This window comes from Paracoccidioides brasiliensis (assembly GCF_000150735.1).
Source record: "Paracoccidioides brasiliensis Pb18 unplaced genomic scaffold supercont2.1, whole genome shotgun sequence".
NCBI classification, from domain to species: domain Eukaryota; kingdom Fungi; phylum Ascomycota; class Eurotiomycetes; order Onygenales; family Ajellomycetaceae; genus Paracoccidioides; species Paracoccidioides brasiliensis.
In genome coordinates, this window is record NW_011371358.1 from 2,538,784 (window position 1) to 2,556,595 (window position 17,812).

The following is a 17,812-nucleotide window of genomic DNA, read 5'->3' on the forward strand; positions in this document are numbered from 1 at the left end:
TAACAGCTGTTCACTTAAATTTAATTTCTGATTTTGTATCACCGAAGCAGCTAAAGCGGGGTTGGTTTTTACACTCATAATTGAAGTGTACATAGTTTTTATTTTAATCGGTAACTCCCTATTAAATTAGTTACCCACATCACGTGAGTAAGAGTTCCTGGGTCACGGTGTGTTCGAGTTCATTGTGAAATACGGTTAATGAAATGTAAGAGTTATGTATAAGATATGACTAGTGTATGAAGATGTTCATGAAGAAATGTCATCATAATTTACGGCATAAATCACACGAAAGGTTATTCCAGCGAGATTTAATACCATCTCAACTTTACACCCGATTTACCAAGGAACCGGCCCAGGCACTGATGAGCCGGGCTGGCTAGTTCTAAACGATAAGAGTAGCCCAACGGTAGGGTAAGGTAGAGTTGAAGCAGATGCCAGAGTTCGCGTTTGCGAACCAGCCAGCGACAGAAAACCAATTAAGCTTTTGGTTCCGTTTGGCACCAGGTGGTTGGTTAACTTAACTACCCTATTGGAATTGCGCTGAGAGGTTGACAACAGGTAACTAGAAACGGAGCAATGGATGTTTCCTTATGTCACTTCATGCCGGGGCGTTACAGTTATTTGAATGTAGATTTAAAAAATTCGAATCATGATTTTAAAAATATTAGCTGAAAAAATCTTCAGCATGATATAGTTAGTTAAGAAGATCATGTCACTTTTTCTCATTAAAACGACATACACTAGTCATATCTCACACATTGTCTCACACAACATCTTGAAATGCTTTTGATGCTAGTAATATTTATCATATTTCTCAGGTTCTTAAGCTGTTACCTAACAACTCTAATTCCAACCTCCTACCCTAGCCCCCCTTAACCTACCCTTGACCCTGGTGTTTGAGGGCCGTGAAGGATTCACTAGAGATGCATTAGTAATACGTCTGGTGTAGCTAAATAATGTGCCGAGTTATGTTTTAGAAAGTGGGCCCCCACCTATAAGCCATGCCTCAACCTTTTTTTGAAAACTACGTTTGACCGTTCGGCACCAACAACCTCAAGGTTTTTCAAAAAACTCCACCAATCAGTTGACTAGCCAGCGTCAGAAAGGACAGTAAATGCTTACGGGTCATCTGGCCTGGGCATGAGCTGACTCCGGAACTTACCTAATCGAAGCTGCGTAGTTTCGCTTCCCTCGCTTCTTCACAGGTTAGAGGCCAGCATTGTGTGGCTAGTCCAGAACTTCGCGTCAATTAACTCTCAAAATGTCTCTGGACACTGGCAGGAATCGGCGCAAACGGGGATTTTCATTTTCATACGTGTCCTACTATCCAGCTGCGCAGCGGCTGACAGACCAACGTCTCTATCAGGCTATTTTCAGGCGTTCGTTCCTGGTTGCAGGGTGGGCGTAGCCAGTTTGCTGCCCTGCACCCTGGAAAATGCAAAAGCTCTGGATGCCGCTGTCGATTTAGCCTGATCTAGGCGGCGGGACGTTCACTTCTTCATCTGGTATCAAAGGGAAACAACTTGGAGTCTTTCAGGTACCTCGGGTGCTCACGGCGCTATTAGCGATCTCGCGGCCATTCCTGAGAGCCAGCCATTTCTCCTAGTTACCAGTATCGAGTTATCCAAACTCTACTTTGAGGTTCCTTTTACCCTGTTGTCTCAAAGTTTTTCCCATGGCTTTTCTTGCCGCTTTCCGCCTTCCTATCAGGGTGCTGGTGACATCACGACTCGACCAAAAATCGACGGAGTAGCGGATTGGTCATGGGTTCTTCCCGCTCTCGGTGCCCGGGGATACGTACGGAAGACATGTCCGGCATCCTCCAGGTTCACCTATGGTTTGAAGGTCCACAATGGGCTTAGATTATGATATGCTATAGCTGGAGTAGGTTTGCAAAAAACAACTGCCCCTAGCCTATATGCGGTAACAAGGGGATAATGATAACATCACTATCTTCGGATCGGCCGCTTGAACTATGATATCGCATTCCATAGAGAGCTAAGGGACTCGAGATTGCCCATGCTGCTGGAAATTACGAACACAGGCTAGATTCTATGCTTTCCCCGATGCCATTGAGCAGTCTTTTGGTGGTGCCGGTTCGAAAGTATTTAAGGCTGCCCTCCCTTCCGCCTTGATTCGTTCTTCTTTCTTCGTTCTTCATTGCGTCGTCCTTTCTCTAATATCTTTCTTCACTCTGTGAATTGTGCGGAACTCCCTCGCTACGGTTCCTTGCGCTGTTGACTTTCGTTTACCGATTTTCCCAGCTTAAGAGTAAAAAGGAGATTGACCGCCAAAATGGCGTTCTCCATGATGAAGTCTTTGGTTGCCCTCCTGCTCCTCACCAGCTCGGCTATGGGACGTCCCATTATTTTCTTTTGTTTGTTTAAGTGTTCTTCCGTGACAAAATCTACATCAACAACCGCCCTGCCAACGTCAACCGCCGATCCATATATCTACACCACCCCTGAACCCCACCCAACATCTTCATCCATGCCGCCTTCAATCTGGACGCCAACCCCAACGCACCCAATGCCAACCTCTACATCAGAAACGCACCCAATGCCAACTGAATCAGAAACGCACCCAATGCCAACTGAATCAGAAACGCACCCAATGCCAACCTCTACATCAGAACCGCACCCAATGCCAACTGAATCAGAAACGCACCCAATGCCAACCTCTACATCAGAACCGCACCCAATGCCAACTGAATCAGAAACGCACCCAATGCCAACCTCTACATCAGAACCGCACCCAATGCCAACTGAATCAGAAACGCACCCAATGCCAACCTCTACATCAGAACCGCACCCAATGCCAACTGAATCAGAAACGCACCCAATGCCAACCTCTACATCAGAACCGCACCCAATGCCAACTGAATCAGAAACACACCCAATGCCAACCTCTACATCAGAACCGCACCCAATGCCAACTGAATCAGAAACGCACCCAATGCCAACCTCTACATCAGAACCGCACCCAATGCCAACTGAATCAGAAACGCACCCGATGCCAACCACAACCGAGACCCAACCTCCAGTTCCAACCACAACCGAGACCCAACCTCCAGTTCCAACCACAACTGAGACCCAACCTCCAGTTCCAACCACAACCTTCGCTACATCCACAGTGCCATCTACAGTCCCCACCTCCGCACCCAACACATCCAACACAGTGTCTCCACCACCAACCACCAGCACAGACTCAACTCCAACCACATCGCCCACCCAGCCCCCGCAGTCTACTGCTCCCCAATCATTCCTCGGCTCTGCTGCTGGCTGTCGGAGACCCGGTGTTGCTGCTCTCGCTTTTTTCGTTGCCGTTGTCGCCGGGCTCCAGATCTAGATAGGATGATGCTGCAACTGATAAAGGAGGGAGAGAATTTAGAAGAATCCCTTCCCATCTCTTCCCCGTCCTTTCTAACAAACGCATGGGCTTGTCTTCAAACAGCTATAACTCCAAGCATAATTGGATATTGTTCTGCGTACAGCATCTTTTTCTCAGGGGTCCTCTCTAATATAGTTAGGGGGCCTTTGTTCCTTTACAATCTTTTATATGCATAGTGTAATATTAAATAGTGATCTATATAATATATTTTCCCCATATCTCTTGGCTGGTCTTGGTTAATCTATAAATACCATTCTTATCCACATTCTTTAATGTTATCACTTGAGGATTATAGTGTAGTAATTATATTCAATTTTGACACGTTTACATAACTTATGCCAAGGTTCAGTCAACAGATAGTGAATAGCTTTAAATATAAATACAGTTTAAAAAAGCTATCTCAGAAGCTTTCTAAATACAAGCTTCAGAATCAGCTTGCAATTGAAATAAAAGTGATATGACAACTACTTGGCTTGAGAAAAATGCAGAGAGAGCTGTAAATTATATTAGTAAATAATACAGCTATACTCTAATAACATGTCTCTGTATTTTATTTAGAACTTATATAGTTAGTTAGTACACACAGTAATAGTATTTGAAATTACAATTGAATATGATTTCAAAAATAAATAAACATGCTTTTTTAAAATTATCATCAACTTTGATAATCTTTAAATACACTCTCTGCTCTAAACATCAAGTTTAAAGTAAATTAGATTAAGTTAGAATTAAAATTAAAGATAAGAATTAGAATTTAATTTTTAAATTGAATTTAGCTAGAAGTAAAAAATAAAATAAAATAAAATAATAAAAAAATAAAAAAGAAAAAAGATGCAGATAAGATCACTGAGTGAAGTCTCTCATCTCAAATCAAGTCAAATTGCAAAATTAAGCAATTATCAATTAGAATTTCTCATATTAAATATAGATCTATTTCTTAGGTCTATTGATAGAGTTTAGTAGGGTGATCAAATATATTACACTTGCTGCGGAGCTCACTTTCTAGATGACTGATTCACGTCCTCTACTCTCCTTTGTACAGCTTGATCAATTGCTTGAACCTTAGCTATTTCTTTCTCACCTGGTAGAGCTTCATTCTGAGCTATAAATGTATGAGCTTGCTCCTTCTTATGCTTTTCAACTGCAGCTCTTAACTTCTTATTTTCCTTTGCTAAGATAGCAGCATCTGTGCATGGCCAGCTGGCATCCCTTAGCCAGTTGAGTTGACTCTTTCAATAACAGTCACTTATTCTTGATTTCCTGCTGGCCTGTCATGTTTCTCAGACTCAGTCACCATCTGTGACGGCGCGCAGCGGAGAGGCTATTACCAGATTGGGAACTAGAGCAGAGGGATAACTAGGGCTTCAGAACTTCCCTAGCGAGCTGCCAGTACATTATGAGATCTTCCCCCAAATCCCTCCTTGTAAAATCACCTTATTATTTCATTGAAATAGCTTACTCAGTTGGCAATCTAACACGCATTCATCTGCGCCTAGATTGAAGTCGTAATACCATCATGGCTGTTGATATAACCCTCATTTTGAAAGCCAGTCTTATCAAAGTTGTAGATATCCTCATTCATAATACCATGTCTCTCTATCATATCCTTCACCAGTTGAAACCTCTCTTATATGATCTTAGGATCTTCATATAAAGCTCACTCGTAGTTGTAAATTTTTTGTATTTGTGTGAGAATCTAGTCTTCAGTTCCTTATATTGTGTAATAAATCTTTGAACCCATTTTTCTTCCACAGTAGATTCAACTCAGGTAGAAAGAAGTAAATCCGCCATATTTTGTATGTTTTCAATTCAAGAACGCTGACCTCTCTCATTCATGGATATTATCCATTGGACTAGATAATCTTCTTCCATAGAGGTCAGTTTTTGATAGTTTGGTTGAACATTCATGTGAGAAGCTTGACTGGCTAGTTTATAGACTGCGGTGACATAAGAAACATTAAATGATTTAGCAGCAGCATATTTGAATGAGATTTGCTCAGTTTATAGATATTAATAGCTAATAAGAGCCTTCCTTCTTGATTAGAAACTTGATCTTTTGATTTGATGGGCATATTGAATGATATGATGAATGCAGATGATTTGAGGTTGAAGGTTATCTGCTCAGTGATAGATTACATTAGATAGTTTTCATTGAGAAATATATGATTTATAGCATATAAATCAAACTGAAGATATTTGCAGTTGAATTTTAAAATTAAATTCAAATTTTTAAAATCATGTTTAACTGTATTCATGTTATTATTAAATTAACTAAGCAAGAGTGAAATGTATCATATATATATATTGACACACTACTACATTAGTTGAGGCAGATAGGAGGCAGATACTAGTACTACTTTAGAGGGAGAAGAGGGTGAGGCAGCGAAGAAAGCCAAAATAACCAAGGAAATGTGCCTATATCTCTTCTTTCACTATCATAGAATCAATAACAGCAATACAGAGAAATATGGCTAACAGTCCAGTAAGGAAAAAACATAAACCAAGTTTCTCCCTCACTTAAACAATGCTAATACTGTATTCGACTCGAAGTCCCCTAACGAAGCACAAGAAAACTCCGCCAACTGGTCCGCAGTTACATCATCGACGCCCCCAGCCCACACCGCCTGCCATCTTCCCTTTGCTGAAATCTTGTACTGAGCCCCGTGATCCAAGGACATTGGCTTTAGGGTGACTTGAGTTTCCTTCACTCCATTGGCGGGAATTTCCACCAGATCGTCTTGGGTCGGTGGCAGTTTGCGTGATATCTTGACGATCAATGAAGGCACAAGTTTGCCCGATTCGGCCTCCCGGACCTCAAAGATTCCAAGCACGTTTGCTTGTGGGTCAAGAGGGGTATTCCACTTTAAGAGTGTGATGGCCTGGTTTGGGATGTTATTCCGGATGGCAACGCTTAGCTGGATTGGGTCGGTTGCGGCTTCGGTGGTGGAAGCAGTCCCGATTGTAACAGAGAGGTTTGAGGTGAGGTTATCCATGGTTCGCTTGGATTGGAGGGTATGAGGCTTGTTGACAATGGCTTGAGGTGGTAAAGCTAGAGCTACTAAGATTATTACGAGGACCATAAGTACGCTGGTAATATTGTCAGAACTTGGCCCTGGTAAACGGCTGAGATCGGCGACGTTTGCAAAACAGATATTTTCTTGTTATGATTCTTGGAAAGATGCAGAAAGGAGGTTGCTTTGATCTTGCATATTTGAAGAATGGAGTGAGAATTGACCTCGGCTGATTTCGTATATCCAATAATTGAGCTGAGGGAAAGGGTAAAGTGAAGTTATGGTGTATTTATACCCAAGGAGCTCTGGACTAGGAACATAAGTAAAAGAGATCATATGCCCAACTATCGCCGACGTCTGCAGCAGGATTTCAGAGGCTAAAATAAGGTGTGTCGTATGCCTCATCACAACTCAGCGGGGGTATCACTATTGAATAAGGCAGTGAGAGCCGGAGGGGGGTGTTAAGGGACTCATGTCACAAATCAGGGATGTTTCAAGCGAACATCGAACTTCCTCTTAATCTATGAAATGACAAATATTCGGTAGAGCTGAGAAGAGAGAAGCGCAGAACCGAAGCCAGAAACGCTGATGCTGATAAAAGTTGAGGTCAAAAATGCGTTTTCAAAATCAAAGTTGAAATGAGGGAAAACCGGCGTGTTAAATATAGATGGAGGGTGAATTTGTTGAAGCAATTGGGAGCAGACATTACATATGCAATGGCCATTAAGTTATGTGGAAGTAGGCGTTTGCAAGCTCAATGTGGTATCTGAACAAACCGCTAGTGATATAATCTCAGCTAAATCCTTCAGTTCAAAGCAAAGATTGCCGAAAATCTCCACAATATATTGCAAAGGTTGAATCCCACTTGCATCTAGGATAGGGAAGAGGCTTCAGGCAAACCAAAGTCCTGGAAGACGAGATACACGACTCCCAGGTATTAGAACATCGATTATGTGAGGGACGTCAACGTCGACTTCTCTCTTTTTGAGGACGAACCAAAGAGGAAGCATTTGACCGATAGGACCAGAGACATTATTTTGAATACGCAATCAAGTTAAAGGGAAACGCTATGCCATGTTGTTTGATTCCCAAATCTCTTCGCGATCATCAGTTCCAGTGGGGTTTGCTTATTTCAGTAGATAGATTTTCAAATAATAATTACAATAATAATAAAGGTTTATGGCAATGCCAAAAGCAATGAGAACAAGAGGGTATATCCACAAGAGAATTTGCTATTCACCAGGAATACTTCCAGGAAAAGCTCATATTCCCGAGCCGTTTCGTCACTCGCCATGCTGTACCACCCACACAAAATACCGCAGGATGCACTGAACGAAGATTCTGGATAATGCACATGTCAGCATGTCTCTTGCAGATGACCTATGCATGCAATACAGTCAATAATATAATACGAGTCTTGTTTTGGCCACACTAATGCGAGATCTGCCGGATTTATTGTTCGGGTTGGGGATCTCCCGTACGGAATGTCCAGACCGACCCTGCTTGAAATGGTGTACTGGGTAGGCTCTCGAGATCGAGTTATGGGGTACACAATAATCTTAAAAGGCTTGGCATTTAGGAAATATTCCAGGTGAGCAGCTCAGATGTTTCTGAAGTTGGAACGTCCAGATGACGCATCATGGCAACTCAAAACCAGACATCCTCGACATGAGGTTGCAGTTGCATGGAATCTCTCTGGATTCCACGTAATGTAAGGCGATGGTCTGTCATCGACTGACGTTTTGAGCGCTTGTTCCGTAGGAAAATGGGGATTTAGACGGGTAGCGCAGTGGACACGGCGCGCAATGGCAGGAAGAAGACCAATAGACAACGAAGAGACAGCGTGGGGTGTGCCGTGTTGGTCTGAAAGGACGAGGAAAGGGATTTGGAGAAAGGCTTGGAAGTAATTAGGGCTAGGGCTGAGCCCGCACCAAATCAGGTTAGGGTTGGTATGACCAATTCGAAACCAAATCACATGCCCAAGGGGCTTACGATAATTGTGATGAAGATAGAGCCGCTAATCGAAATTCTAACAGTTACATGCCTCGGCCTTCTCACGCAACAGCCCTTTTCAGCTCTTGAGCTATCTCTCCTTGATTTACGGGGCCATCCATGTCCAATGGCTGACATGAGGTATTCACATGGGCACCTAATGGAACGCTCTATCCCGACCGTTTCATGACTTCTTCTGCTGACAATTGGTTGGCTGCCGGAGCCCAGATCTACTGGAGTCCTCTGGAAAAGCATTTTGTGAGCTATTGCTTCGCTTTTGCGATGCTCATTCTATTTTGCTTATTTTCAGTTTTGCATGTGTGCGACGGACCTATATCATCTGAGTATAAGGGATTGGCGTGTCAAATGGTTTGAATATCTGCTGGAGTGAAACTCGATCCAGAGCGATTCGCCCAATATTGTGCCTCCTGTTTCTGGGCATAGGAAGAGCAGTCATTTAATAATTTTCCGGTTTCTGCCCGTCATGAGCCAGAGTCGTGTTGGCGGTTCCCCTCCTCCCATGGAGGGCGTAACGTTATTACTCCCAAGATCTGCTGATGTGGAACTTTGACCGAGCGGTTGTTATATACGGTCTGCTGATTAAACATCCGTATGGTCTCCTCTTGCTACCGCTGCCTATAGCAGCGTATATCTGTTCTCCACCAGCAATGGGAGGACTGTCATGCTAATTTCATCGTACACGACACACAGCACACCACATTGCTTCCCAACGGCCAGAATCCCGAATGAAGGACACTGCGAACTCCTCTGTTGGGCAGGTGCATCGACAGGCATCCCCGACCTGGGGATCTTGGATGTCACCCTCTCGACGGAGCTATGCATCCCAGACAGGTCCAGCAGAGGAAGGAACCAATGGGTTTTGTCGGCCATCTCCGAGTTTTCTATATCTTCGACTCTGTCGTTCTCTTATATTCCACCTTGCTGTCTTTACCTTCACCCATTTACCCGTTTCTCTTCTTTGCTTGTCACTATCGATTGTGCAGAGAACTCCGTATCCAGAATCTGCTTTTCAATTTGTGTGCGATTATCTTCTTGATCCATTTCCTTTTATCAACACCGTTACAAAATGCGGCGCGTCTCGGGCATCTTGGCCGTGGCAGCTTTCACCATTTCAGCTTTTGCTGGCGTCATCCAGCCTGTCGCTAAAGATGCTAGGGACAGCGCGGAGTTGGACGTCAAATTGACTCAAGTCGATGGCACCGTCATCAAGGCTGTTGTGACGAACAATGGAGACAAAGACCTCAATATATTAAACCTAAACTTTTTCAGAGACACTGCTCCAGTCAAGAAAGTCTCCATCTATAGTCAAGGTATTAATAGACATCCAAGAATCTCGCGTTTGACTATCCCTCTTTCCTGAGATAAACATTTGACACTGTGTAGGTGTTGAGGTCCCGTTCGGGGGCATCCGAGTTCGTCATAAGACCAGTGACCTTTCATCCGATGTCATCACATATCTTGCCCCCGGAGAGTCATTTGAGGATGAGTTTGATGTCGCTATTACATCCGATCTTTCTCAGGGCGGCCCTGTCGTTCTGCAGACTCAGGGATATGTTCCCACCACAGATACGGGTGGCAAAACGCTTTCCGGAGTTGTTCGCTACAAGTCCAATAAGCTTGAGATCGATGTTGATGGCACCACTGCTGCGAAGAGTTTTGCTGCTATGAATCAGTTTGTAAAGATTGCCAAACTTAGCTCCTGCGAGGGCTCCCAAGGAGACGATACCAGGCGCGCTCTTAGAGATTGTGCATCTCTTTCTACTCTCGCAGCTGCTCAGGCATGGGCTGGAGGCCCAAAAATGCTGGAGTACTTCAAGGCTAATGATGACGCAACACGCAAACTAGTAGCGGATCGATTCACGGCGGTTGCCTTGGAATCATCCAATCTTACTGGCGGCAGTACAACCTACTACTGCCGTGACCCATACAACATATGCACAAACAACATCATAGCCTACACCATACCTGCGGAAAACCTCATATCTAACTGCCCTATTTACTACACTGAGTTTGACAATGTGAATAGAAAATGCCATGGCCAGGATCGAGTTACCACATCCCTCCACGAGTTTACTCATGCTTCGAGTGTTTTCAGTCCAGGAACTAAAGACATTGCTTATGGATACAATGCATGCATTCTTCTTTCGACCAGAGATGCCCTGAACAACGCTGATACTTTTGCTCTATTTGCGCAATGTGAGCTATCGAGTCTGGATTCCGTCTTGTTGATAAAATTGCTGACCTTTTTGACAGCCATAAACGCCGGGTGCTAAGCGATATTTAACAGTTCCGCTTCCATACCCTCTCCTGTTTATCTTGTGAAACGTCGTGGATGAAGCAGCAGTTGCGTATGGGAATCGTACATCCTAGATTCCACGTAGGAACAAATCCTTTCCTTCCACGTCAACTCTAGGCAACATGTGTGTGACTTATGAGATTTACTGTGGTTTGCTCATGGTGGCCATGGGTTATATTTTGCATTGATACAAAGTATACAATTTAGCAGGGCAGGGTTGATGGATATCTTGAACTGATCATTCTTTATATATAGCCCTCGAGGTAGATTATTTTTCATACGCGTAGTTATGCATATAAATGAATATTGCAACATTAGATAGGATATCTCCCTTAAAGTCAGGAAAGACATGTGACTTAGGATACAGGATTGAATTATGTACTGGAGATCCTCTTCGGAGCAATAGTTGTAAGTCAACTGGTTAAGTTAGTTAATGGGCAGTGACGTGTGAAAAGCAGGCTGGAGGATATCTAACTAGCTGTTAAGGATCAAGGATGCCTAGTCTTAACTATTTCCTATGTTGTTATACCAAGGTAAATGCTTAGTAAATTAGAATCCTTTTCCTCAGAGAATTCCACTTTATTTGTAGCAAGGGATTAGGTAACTACAAAAGCAGAGAACAGCTTGAATTGTGCCATTTCCAAAGATTCAATTAAATAACTCATGGCAACCTTTCACCTCATGCAACTTACCAAAAGGCAAATCTTCAACTCATCCTAATAAAGCGCTTTCCGCAGACTAATACACAGAAGAATGTATGAAATAGAAAGAACACAAAAAAAGCATCATAATACATATCCTGTTCTCTGCCAGGCCCACTCATAAATGTCCCGTTCACCCATATCCTCTTCCATCTCCGCAAGTGTGTCAGATTCATCAATCATCAGGATGACAAAAGTAGATAGACGACGTTTTATCTTGAGATAGGATACAGTTCATTCAGCCGGTGCTGCAGTTCAGCCATCTGTGCAGCTTGTTAATGCACTTATCTCCGGAGATCAGCATTATCAGCTGCGAGAGCATTGGTGTCAGTGAAGGTTTCTGCTGAGAGTGGGCGCTCAAAAGGAGGGTCGTAATCCATGTTTAGAGAAAGGAAATTCTTGGGCACTCTGGCCTTACACACTGACGAAGGCACTCTGGCCTTACATGCTGGACGAAGGCACTCTGGCCTTATATGCTGGACGAAGGCACTCTGGCCTTATACACTGGACGAAGGCACTCTGGCCTTACACACTGGACGAAGGCACTCTGGCCTTACACACCGACGAAGGCACTCTGGCCTTACATGCTGGACGAAGGCTCTCGGGCCTTATAAGATATAAACAACGGATTCGTAATGTAACGGGCATCCTACCGAATACGGCCCTAGAACTTCCTTAAAGAACAAAAAGACGAACTCATTAGAAGGAGAAAAGGAAAGAAATTGAAAGTTACGACGATTGGGGCAGAGTTTTATACAAGGTCATGCCGGAAGAAGGATAATCCGGTAGAAGAGTTTTGGCTACAAAAGGTCATCATGAGTTAGTTAGCCTGTTACAATTAAAATAATTATAATTCTTTTACTTTATAATTTTACTTAACTTCCTATTTTTGTATATTAATATTATATATATTTTTTAATATATTCATCTCTATTTTTAATATATTCAGCAATTTTTACATTTAAAAACTGTTGAAGTTATTAATTAACATTGATTATTTGATGAATCGTCCATCTGCGATCACATAACAGATCCCGTGCCAAGCCACTAATAAAATAAAAGTTTCCTTCGGATGCAAAAAAGACAAACTCAATTTGATAGCAAAGCAAACATGCCTAATCCGGCATGTTTGCACTCCGGTAGCGCCCATCTGATGCCAAAGTGTCCTCTGTGCCTTTCATTCAATCAAAAGCAGCTTCAAAAAATAACAACTTGCATTTTTAATGGTAAGCATAATCCTCTGGCCTGGGATCTGGTGTTTAGCGGTCCTCTTCTCTTATTGATTGAGCATCAAAAATTCAGTGGTTATGTATTATCTCCTTCTATCAGTTCTACTTTAAGCTTCCGCTCACGTTATATATAACTTTTGTCTGCTATGTTCCCTTTCACATATTCCGCCGGATGTATTTCTCAATAAATCTTTAGGAGGGAGTTTTCCAGTCATTTTTCGATTTGGTCTTTTGTCTCCTCTATCTCCCCTTTTATCCCCTATAGAGATAAAATAAGCTCAAGTGTGTATCTACTCCCAAGTTCTAAGGCCCGACCTGCTCTGGTCGCAAAGCTCCTGCTAACTGGACGGAACTTTGCTATATAGTACGGCTATCCAAAAATGGCTCCACCGGGCCGACGACGAATTACCTCAAGGGGAGTCGTCTCATTCTATTTTCTTTCCTCTCTCCTCGCATTTCTCCTTTTCGCCGCTATTCCCACCCAGGTTTCCGCTGCAGGTTCCGCCGTCATTGGAATCGATCTCGGAACAGAGTTCATAAAAGCCGCCTTGGTGAAGCCCGGAGTACCACTCGAAATTGTATTGACCAAGGATTCCAAGAGAAAAGAAACTGCCGCGCTAGCATTTAAGCCACCGCGGGAGCACAACGCCGCATTTCCAGACAGGTTCTATGGCAGCGATGCACTTTCACTTGCTCCTCGGTTTCCTGGGGATGTATTTGCTAACCTAAAAGTTCTTCTGGGCATTCCGCTTGAATCGGGAATTCAAGGTTCAGGGGATCATCAGGAAAATGTCGTTGAGACATACAAAGGCTGGCATCCTGCTATCGATATAGGGAAGATACCTGGACGGGGTACTGTTGGGATTAAAAGCAAAAGGCTGGCGGAAGAGCAAGGTCGGGAACTGTTCATGGTGGAAGAGCTATTAGCCATGCAATTGAAGCAGGTTAAAGGCAATGCGGAAGCAATGGGGGGTCGGAGATCTGAAATCCAGGATGCCGTCATCACCTTCCCACCATTCTATACGGCGGCGGAGAAACGAAGTGTTCAACTGGCAGCACAATTGGCTGGGCTGAATGTGATCGCTATGATCAGTGATGGTTTGGCTGTTGGTGTCCATTACGCTACGAGTCGGACTTTTCCCAACGTATCAGACGGGAAGAAGCCAGAGTATCATGTTGTGTATGATATGGGTGCTGGTTCTACGTCTGCGACTGTTCTCCGGTTCCAGAGCCGATCTGTCAAAGATATTGGCCGATTTAACAAGATAGTTCAGGAAGTACAAGTTGTAGGCAGCGGCTGGGATAAGACTTTAGGTGGTAATACGCTTAATCAGCTGATTGTTAACGACATGATTGAAAAGTTTGTCGCTGCTGAAAAGCTGAAGGACGGTGCAACACCGGAGCAACTCAGAGCCCATGGACGAACGATGGCAATGCTTTGGAAGGAAGCGGAAAGAGTTCGACATATCTTGAGTGCAAATTCAGAGACTTCAGTTTCTTTTGAGGCTCTATATCATGACGATGTTAATTTTAAATATCAAATTACGCGGTCCCATTTCGAAAATTTGGCAAAGGATCACTCCAGTCGTGTTCCGGGACCTCTGAATGAGGCATTAGCGTCTGCACACCTCAATTTGAGAGATGTCGATTCAGTTATTCTTCACGGAGGGGCGGTTAGGACCCCATTTGTGCAGAAGCACCTCGAGTCGGCTTGCAAGGGCGCCAGCAAGTTGAGAACCAGTGTAAACGCGGATGAAGCTGCAGTTTTTGGTGCAACGTTCACAGGCGCGGCCCTTAGCCGATCGTTCAGAGTCAAAGATATCCGGGCAGGGGATACTCCCGGCTTCACTGTTGGAATGAAGTGGAAATCTGGAGACAGAGAAAGACAGCAGAGGCTCTTCACACCATCTTCAGATATTGGAGCGGAGAAAACGGTGACAATGAAGAATCTGGAAGACTTTGAATTCAGTTTCTATCAGCAGCTCACGCAGGACGGCAATCCAGTCGAAGCTCTGATTACAGGCATCCAAACCACAAATTTAACGCAATCAGTAGCCGCCCTAAAAGACAGATTCGGCTGTGTACCTGCAAATATGACGACCAAGCTCTCCATCCAGCTTAGACCCTTGGATCGCATTCCTGAACTGGTCAGTGGCGTTGTCAGCTGCAAGTACGTGAGCGAAGAGAAGAAAGGAGTGGTGGAAGATGTGAAGGAATTCTTTGGCTTGGGTTCCAAGAAGGTTGATCAACAGCCACTTCAAGATGACCCGACTACGGAGTCCACCACTGTGGATTCTGAATCCTCGTCGACTGCTTCTGTATCCGCTACCGGATCTTCCTCGTCCGTCAGCGAGTCAACATCCGCAAGTTCGTCTACAGAGTCTGCTGCGAAATCATCTGATACCATTCATGTCAAAACTGAATCGATACCAATCGCATTCACTACGTCCGTCCTAGGCATCCCCCCACCATCAGTGACCCATCTGGCGCGGATAAAAGCCCGCCTCGCAGCATTTGACGCATCAGATCTTGCCCGTGTTAAGCGCGAAGAGATGTTCAATAATCTAGAGGCATATATATACAGCGCACAGGACCTTGTCACCGAAGAGGAATTTATAAGAACGATAGCCGCAGACGCTCTTGCCAAGCTAAAGGAAAACCTTTCCGAGGCAAGCGATTGGCTGTATGGCGATGGTGCCGACGCTCCCACCAAGGACATCAAGACAAAACTAGACGGGTTGAAGCAATACATTGAGCCTGCCCTAAACCGAAAGAAGGAACACTCCCTCCGGACCACCAAGGTAGATAGTCTAAAACAAGGCCTGCAAAACGCGAAGCTCTTCGCGGATATTATGAGAGACCAAATCGAAGCTGAGGAGAGTATTCGCTCGATCTCGGAATCTACTTCGCAATCATCCGCTCCAGCAAGTGAAGGGTCAACCTCAACGTCTTCTACCTCTGTCCCCTTTTCAATATCAGATGATTTCGCTTCTCTCGAGGATGAGTTCCCCTCGGAAACAACAGCAACCACAACGCCTTCCTCCACCCCATCTTCCAAACACAACCCACTATCTATCTACTCAGCCACGGACATCTCCGCTCTCTCGAGCACTCACGACACCATAAGTTCCTGGCTTGAAACACAGCTTTCCCTTCAGGAGAAGCTCAGTGATTTCGAAGACCCCGTCTTGACCGTAAGAGATCTGGAAGCGAAAATCCGCGAGTTGGAACGGGCGCTTAATAAGATTATGACGAGTATACCCCTTCCAGGTGGAGAAAAAGCAAATGGTGATAGGAAGTCTGGGGGTAATGGGAATTCAAAAAACAAGAACGGGAAGAAGGAGAAACAAAAGGCAAAGGGGGAACCAAAAGAAAAGGAGGATCTGAAGAAAGTGCGAGATGAATTGTAACAGCTCTTTGTTAAAATACTTCAATATTGTCAGTGACGTGCCTCTCATAAGCTGTCTTTTTTTCTTTTTTTTTTTTTCTTTTTTCTTTTTTTGCTATCTGCTACATTATTATAGGCCATCATTAGATATATCATGATCTATCTCATGTTTTCTGTCTGTTTAGCTGTTGCCCCATCCATCTAATACATTTTTTCCGTAACGTAATCTAGTAGTATAAACTACATCAGACACTATGAAAGTAAACGGAATCCCCAGACGAGAGAATATTCACAACTTGATGGTGACCGCACCGACATCCTTCTCTCCGCAAATATTTTGGGGAAAGGGGGTCATTCTTCCTTCAACCCGCGTTGAAATCCGCGTGGGGGGTCACAGGATGTACATATCTGCCGCGCATGTACGTAGTAACTCTTTTAACTAGCCGTTGGAATTGGTTGTAAGTATCCACTCGCCGTCCACTGGGGCCTTGCTGCGTGCGCGGCGCTAGTTAGCAGTTATTGCTCGAAGCCGAGATACCTCCGTGGGGGGAACTTCCCGAAGTCCCGGAGAGGCCATCGGTCCTGGCCACTGCGCTGTTCCGTGGAACATTGATCTCCACTCATTATTGATTGAGATATTTGCTCTGTATAGGTCTACTCGATTGTGGTCATCCCGGAGCATGAAGTCCGCGCATTAATTAGATTAGGATCCCAGCAAACATACCTACCTTAAGACGTGAAAGGAGAGGAGATACATCACTGTTTGCTGCCGCTCAATACATGCATGAGCAGGCTAAAGATAGTCATCTGTCACACGGTCTGCTGCCTAAAATGGTAGATTTAACCATGAACTCCAAGCTCTATAACTTTTGGATTGATATCATGCCGTTGGTGAAACGGCATTTTGTTGAAATATATGACAATAGCTAGTGTGAGTTTATATACAACATCGATAGATATCAGATGCCTTCCGCGCATGTACAATGGACGGCAAGAGGACGACTATTTATGGAAGGGCATAAGCTAGTTGGCATCTCCACCAAAAGAAACTATGTATACGAAAATGAAAAATCCCCGGTTTGGTGGCATTATGTATGTATATCCCTCCTTTTCGTGTCTTTCTCCAATCTCCCAGTCCTGGAGTTACGGCTTTGTAGATGTAATTGAATAACAATCGAATTACCTCTGTTACAAAAGCCGTTTCACCTGTTATTGAGTGGGTAAGAAAGAAGAGCGCATTCGCAGACACACAATTAAACAGATGGAGAGAAATAATTCTGCAGGCTAAATACTTAGAATGTTTGTTTGCTCCTCATTTTTGAAAATACAGGAAACAAAAATTTCGAAAGATCCGAAAGAACGCAATATGGGAAGGGAACGACTGCGGGAAGGCTAGGCAGACACTGCGAGGTGATAAGACCAAATAAGAGTAAACAAGGTACACAATCACTAGAACCAAATCGGAATATAAGAGAAGGAGAGTGGATATATAGAGAAAGATGGGAGCCCCGATAACCAGCACTTGGCATGAGGAATTCACACCACACACTACCTGTCCACTCTAATCAATGTAACCAGTGGTAACGTCGGACAGACGGAAATGTGGAAGGATAGAAAAGCGAGAAGTGAGAGGACAGAACAACAAATTTAAAAATTTCACAGATGCCCTTCTTGGACTCATTTCCAGAAATAAGTGTTTCATCATCATAGTGCCACTCCAAGCAAGGGGCCGAGATAAGGGAGAGTCCATTTCTCTGCCGATATGTGCAAGTGCCCAATGAAAT

At 44.0% G+C, this 17,812-nt stretch overlaps 5 protein-coding genes across 5 annotated transcripts; 4 read left to right on the plus strand and 1 right to left on the minus strand.

The window, feature by feature from the left end:
- Positions 1 to 1,261: 1,261 nt before the first annotated feature.
- Positions 1,262 to 1,869, plus strand: PADG_00772 (uncharacterized protein; the record flags this gene model as incomplete). Its single annotated transcript, XM_010757670.1, has 2 exons — positions 1,262 to 1,398; positions 1,566 to 1,869. The coding sequence occupies 2 exons, from the start codon at positions 1,262 to 1,264 to the stop codon at positions 1,867 to 1,869; spliced, it is 441 nt and encodes a 146-aa protein (XP_010755972.1).
- A 426-nt stretch (positions 1,870 to 2,295) lies between these two features.
- On the plus strand, positions 2,296 to 3,348 carry PADG_00773 (uncharacterized protein; the record flags this gene model as incomplete). Its single annotated transcript, XM_010758184.1, has 1 exon — positions 2,296 to 3,348. The coding sequence occupies one exon, from the start codon at positions 2,296 to 2,298 to the stop codon at positions 3,346 to 3,348; it is 1,053 nt and encodes a 350-aa protein (XP_010756486.1).
- A 2,555-nt stretch (positions 3,349 to 5,903) lies between these two features.
- PADG_00774 (uncharacterized protein) lies at positions 5,904 to 6,383 on the minus strand (the record flags this gene model as incomplete). The annotated part of the gene is made up of 1 exon (XM_010757671.1): positions 5,904 to 6,383. The coding sequence occupies one exon, from the start codon at positions 6,381 to 6,383 to the stop codon at positions 5,904 to 5,906; it is 480 nt and encodes a 159-aa protein (XP_010755973.1).
- A 3,097-nt stretch (positions 6,384 to 9,480) lies between these two features.
- Positions 9,481 to 10,687, plus strand: PADG_00776 (uncharacterized protein; the record flags this gene model as incomplete). The annotated part of the gene is made up of 2 exons (XM_010757672.1): positions 9,481 to 9,724; positions 9,798 to 10,687. The coding sequence occupies 2 exons, from the start codon at positions 9,481 to 9,483 to the stop codon at positions 10,685 to 10,687; spliced, it is 1,134 nt and encodes a 377-aa protein (XP_010755974.1).
- Positions 10,688 to 13,020: 2,333 nt separating this feature from the next.
- PADG_00778 (uncharacterized protein) lies at positions 13,021 to 16,050 on the plus strand (the record flags this gene model as incomplete). The annotated part of the gene is made up of 1 exon (XM_010758185.1): positions 13,021 to 16,050. The coding sequence occupies one exon, from the start codon at positions 13,021 to 13,023 to the stop codon at positions 16,048 to 16,050; it is 3,030 nt and encodes a 1,009-aa protein (XP_010756487.1).
- Positions 16,051 to 17,812: the final 1,762 nt, after the last annotated feature.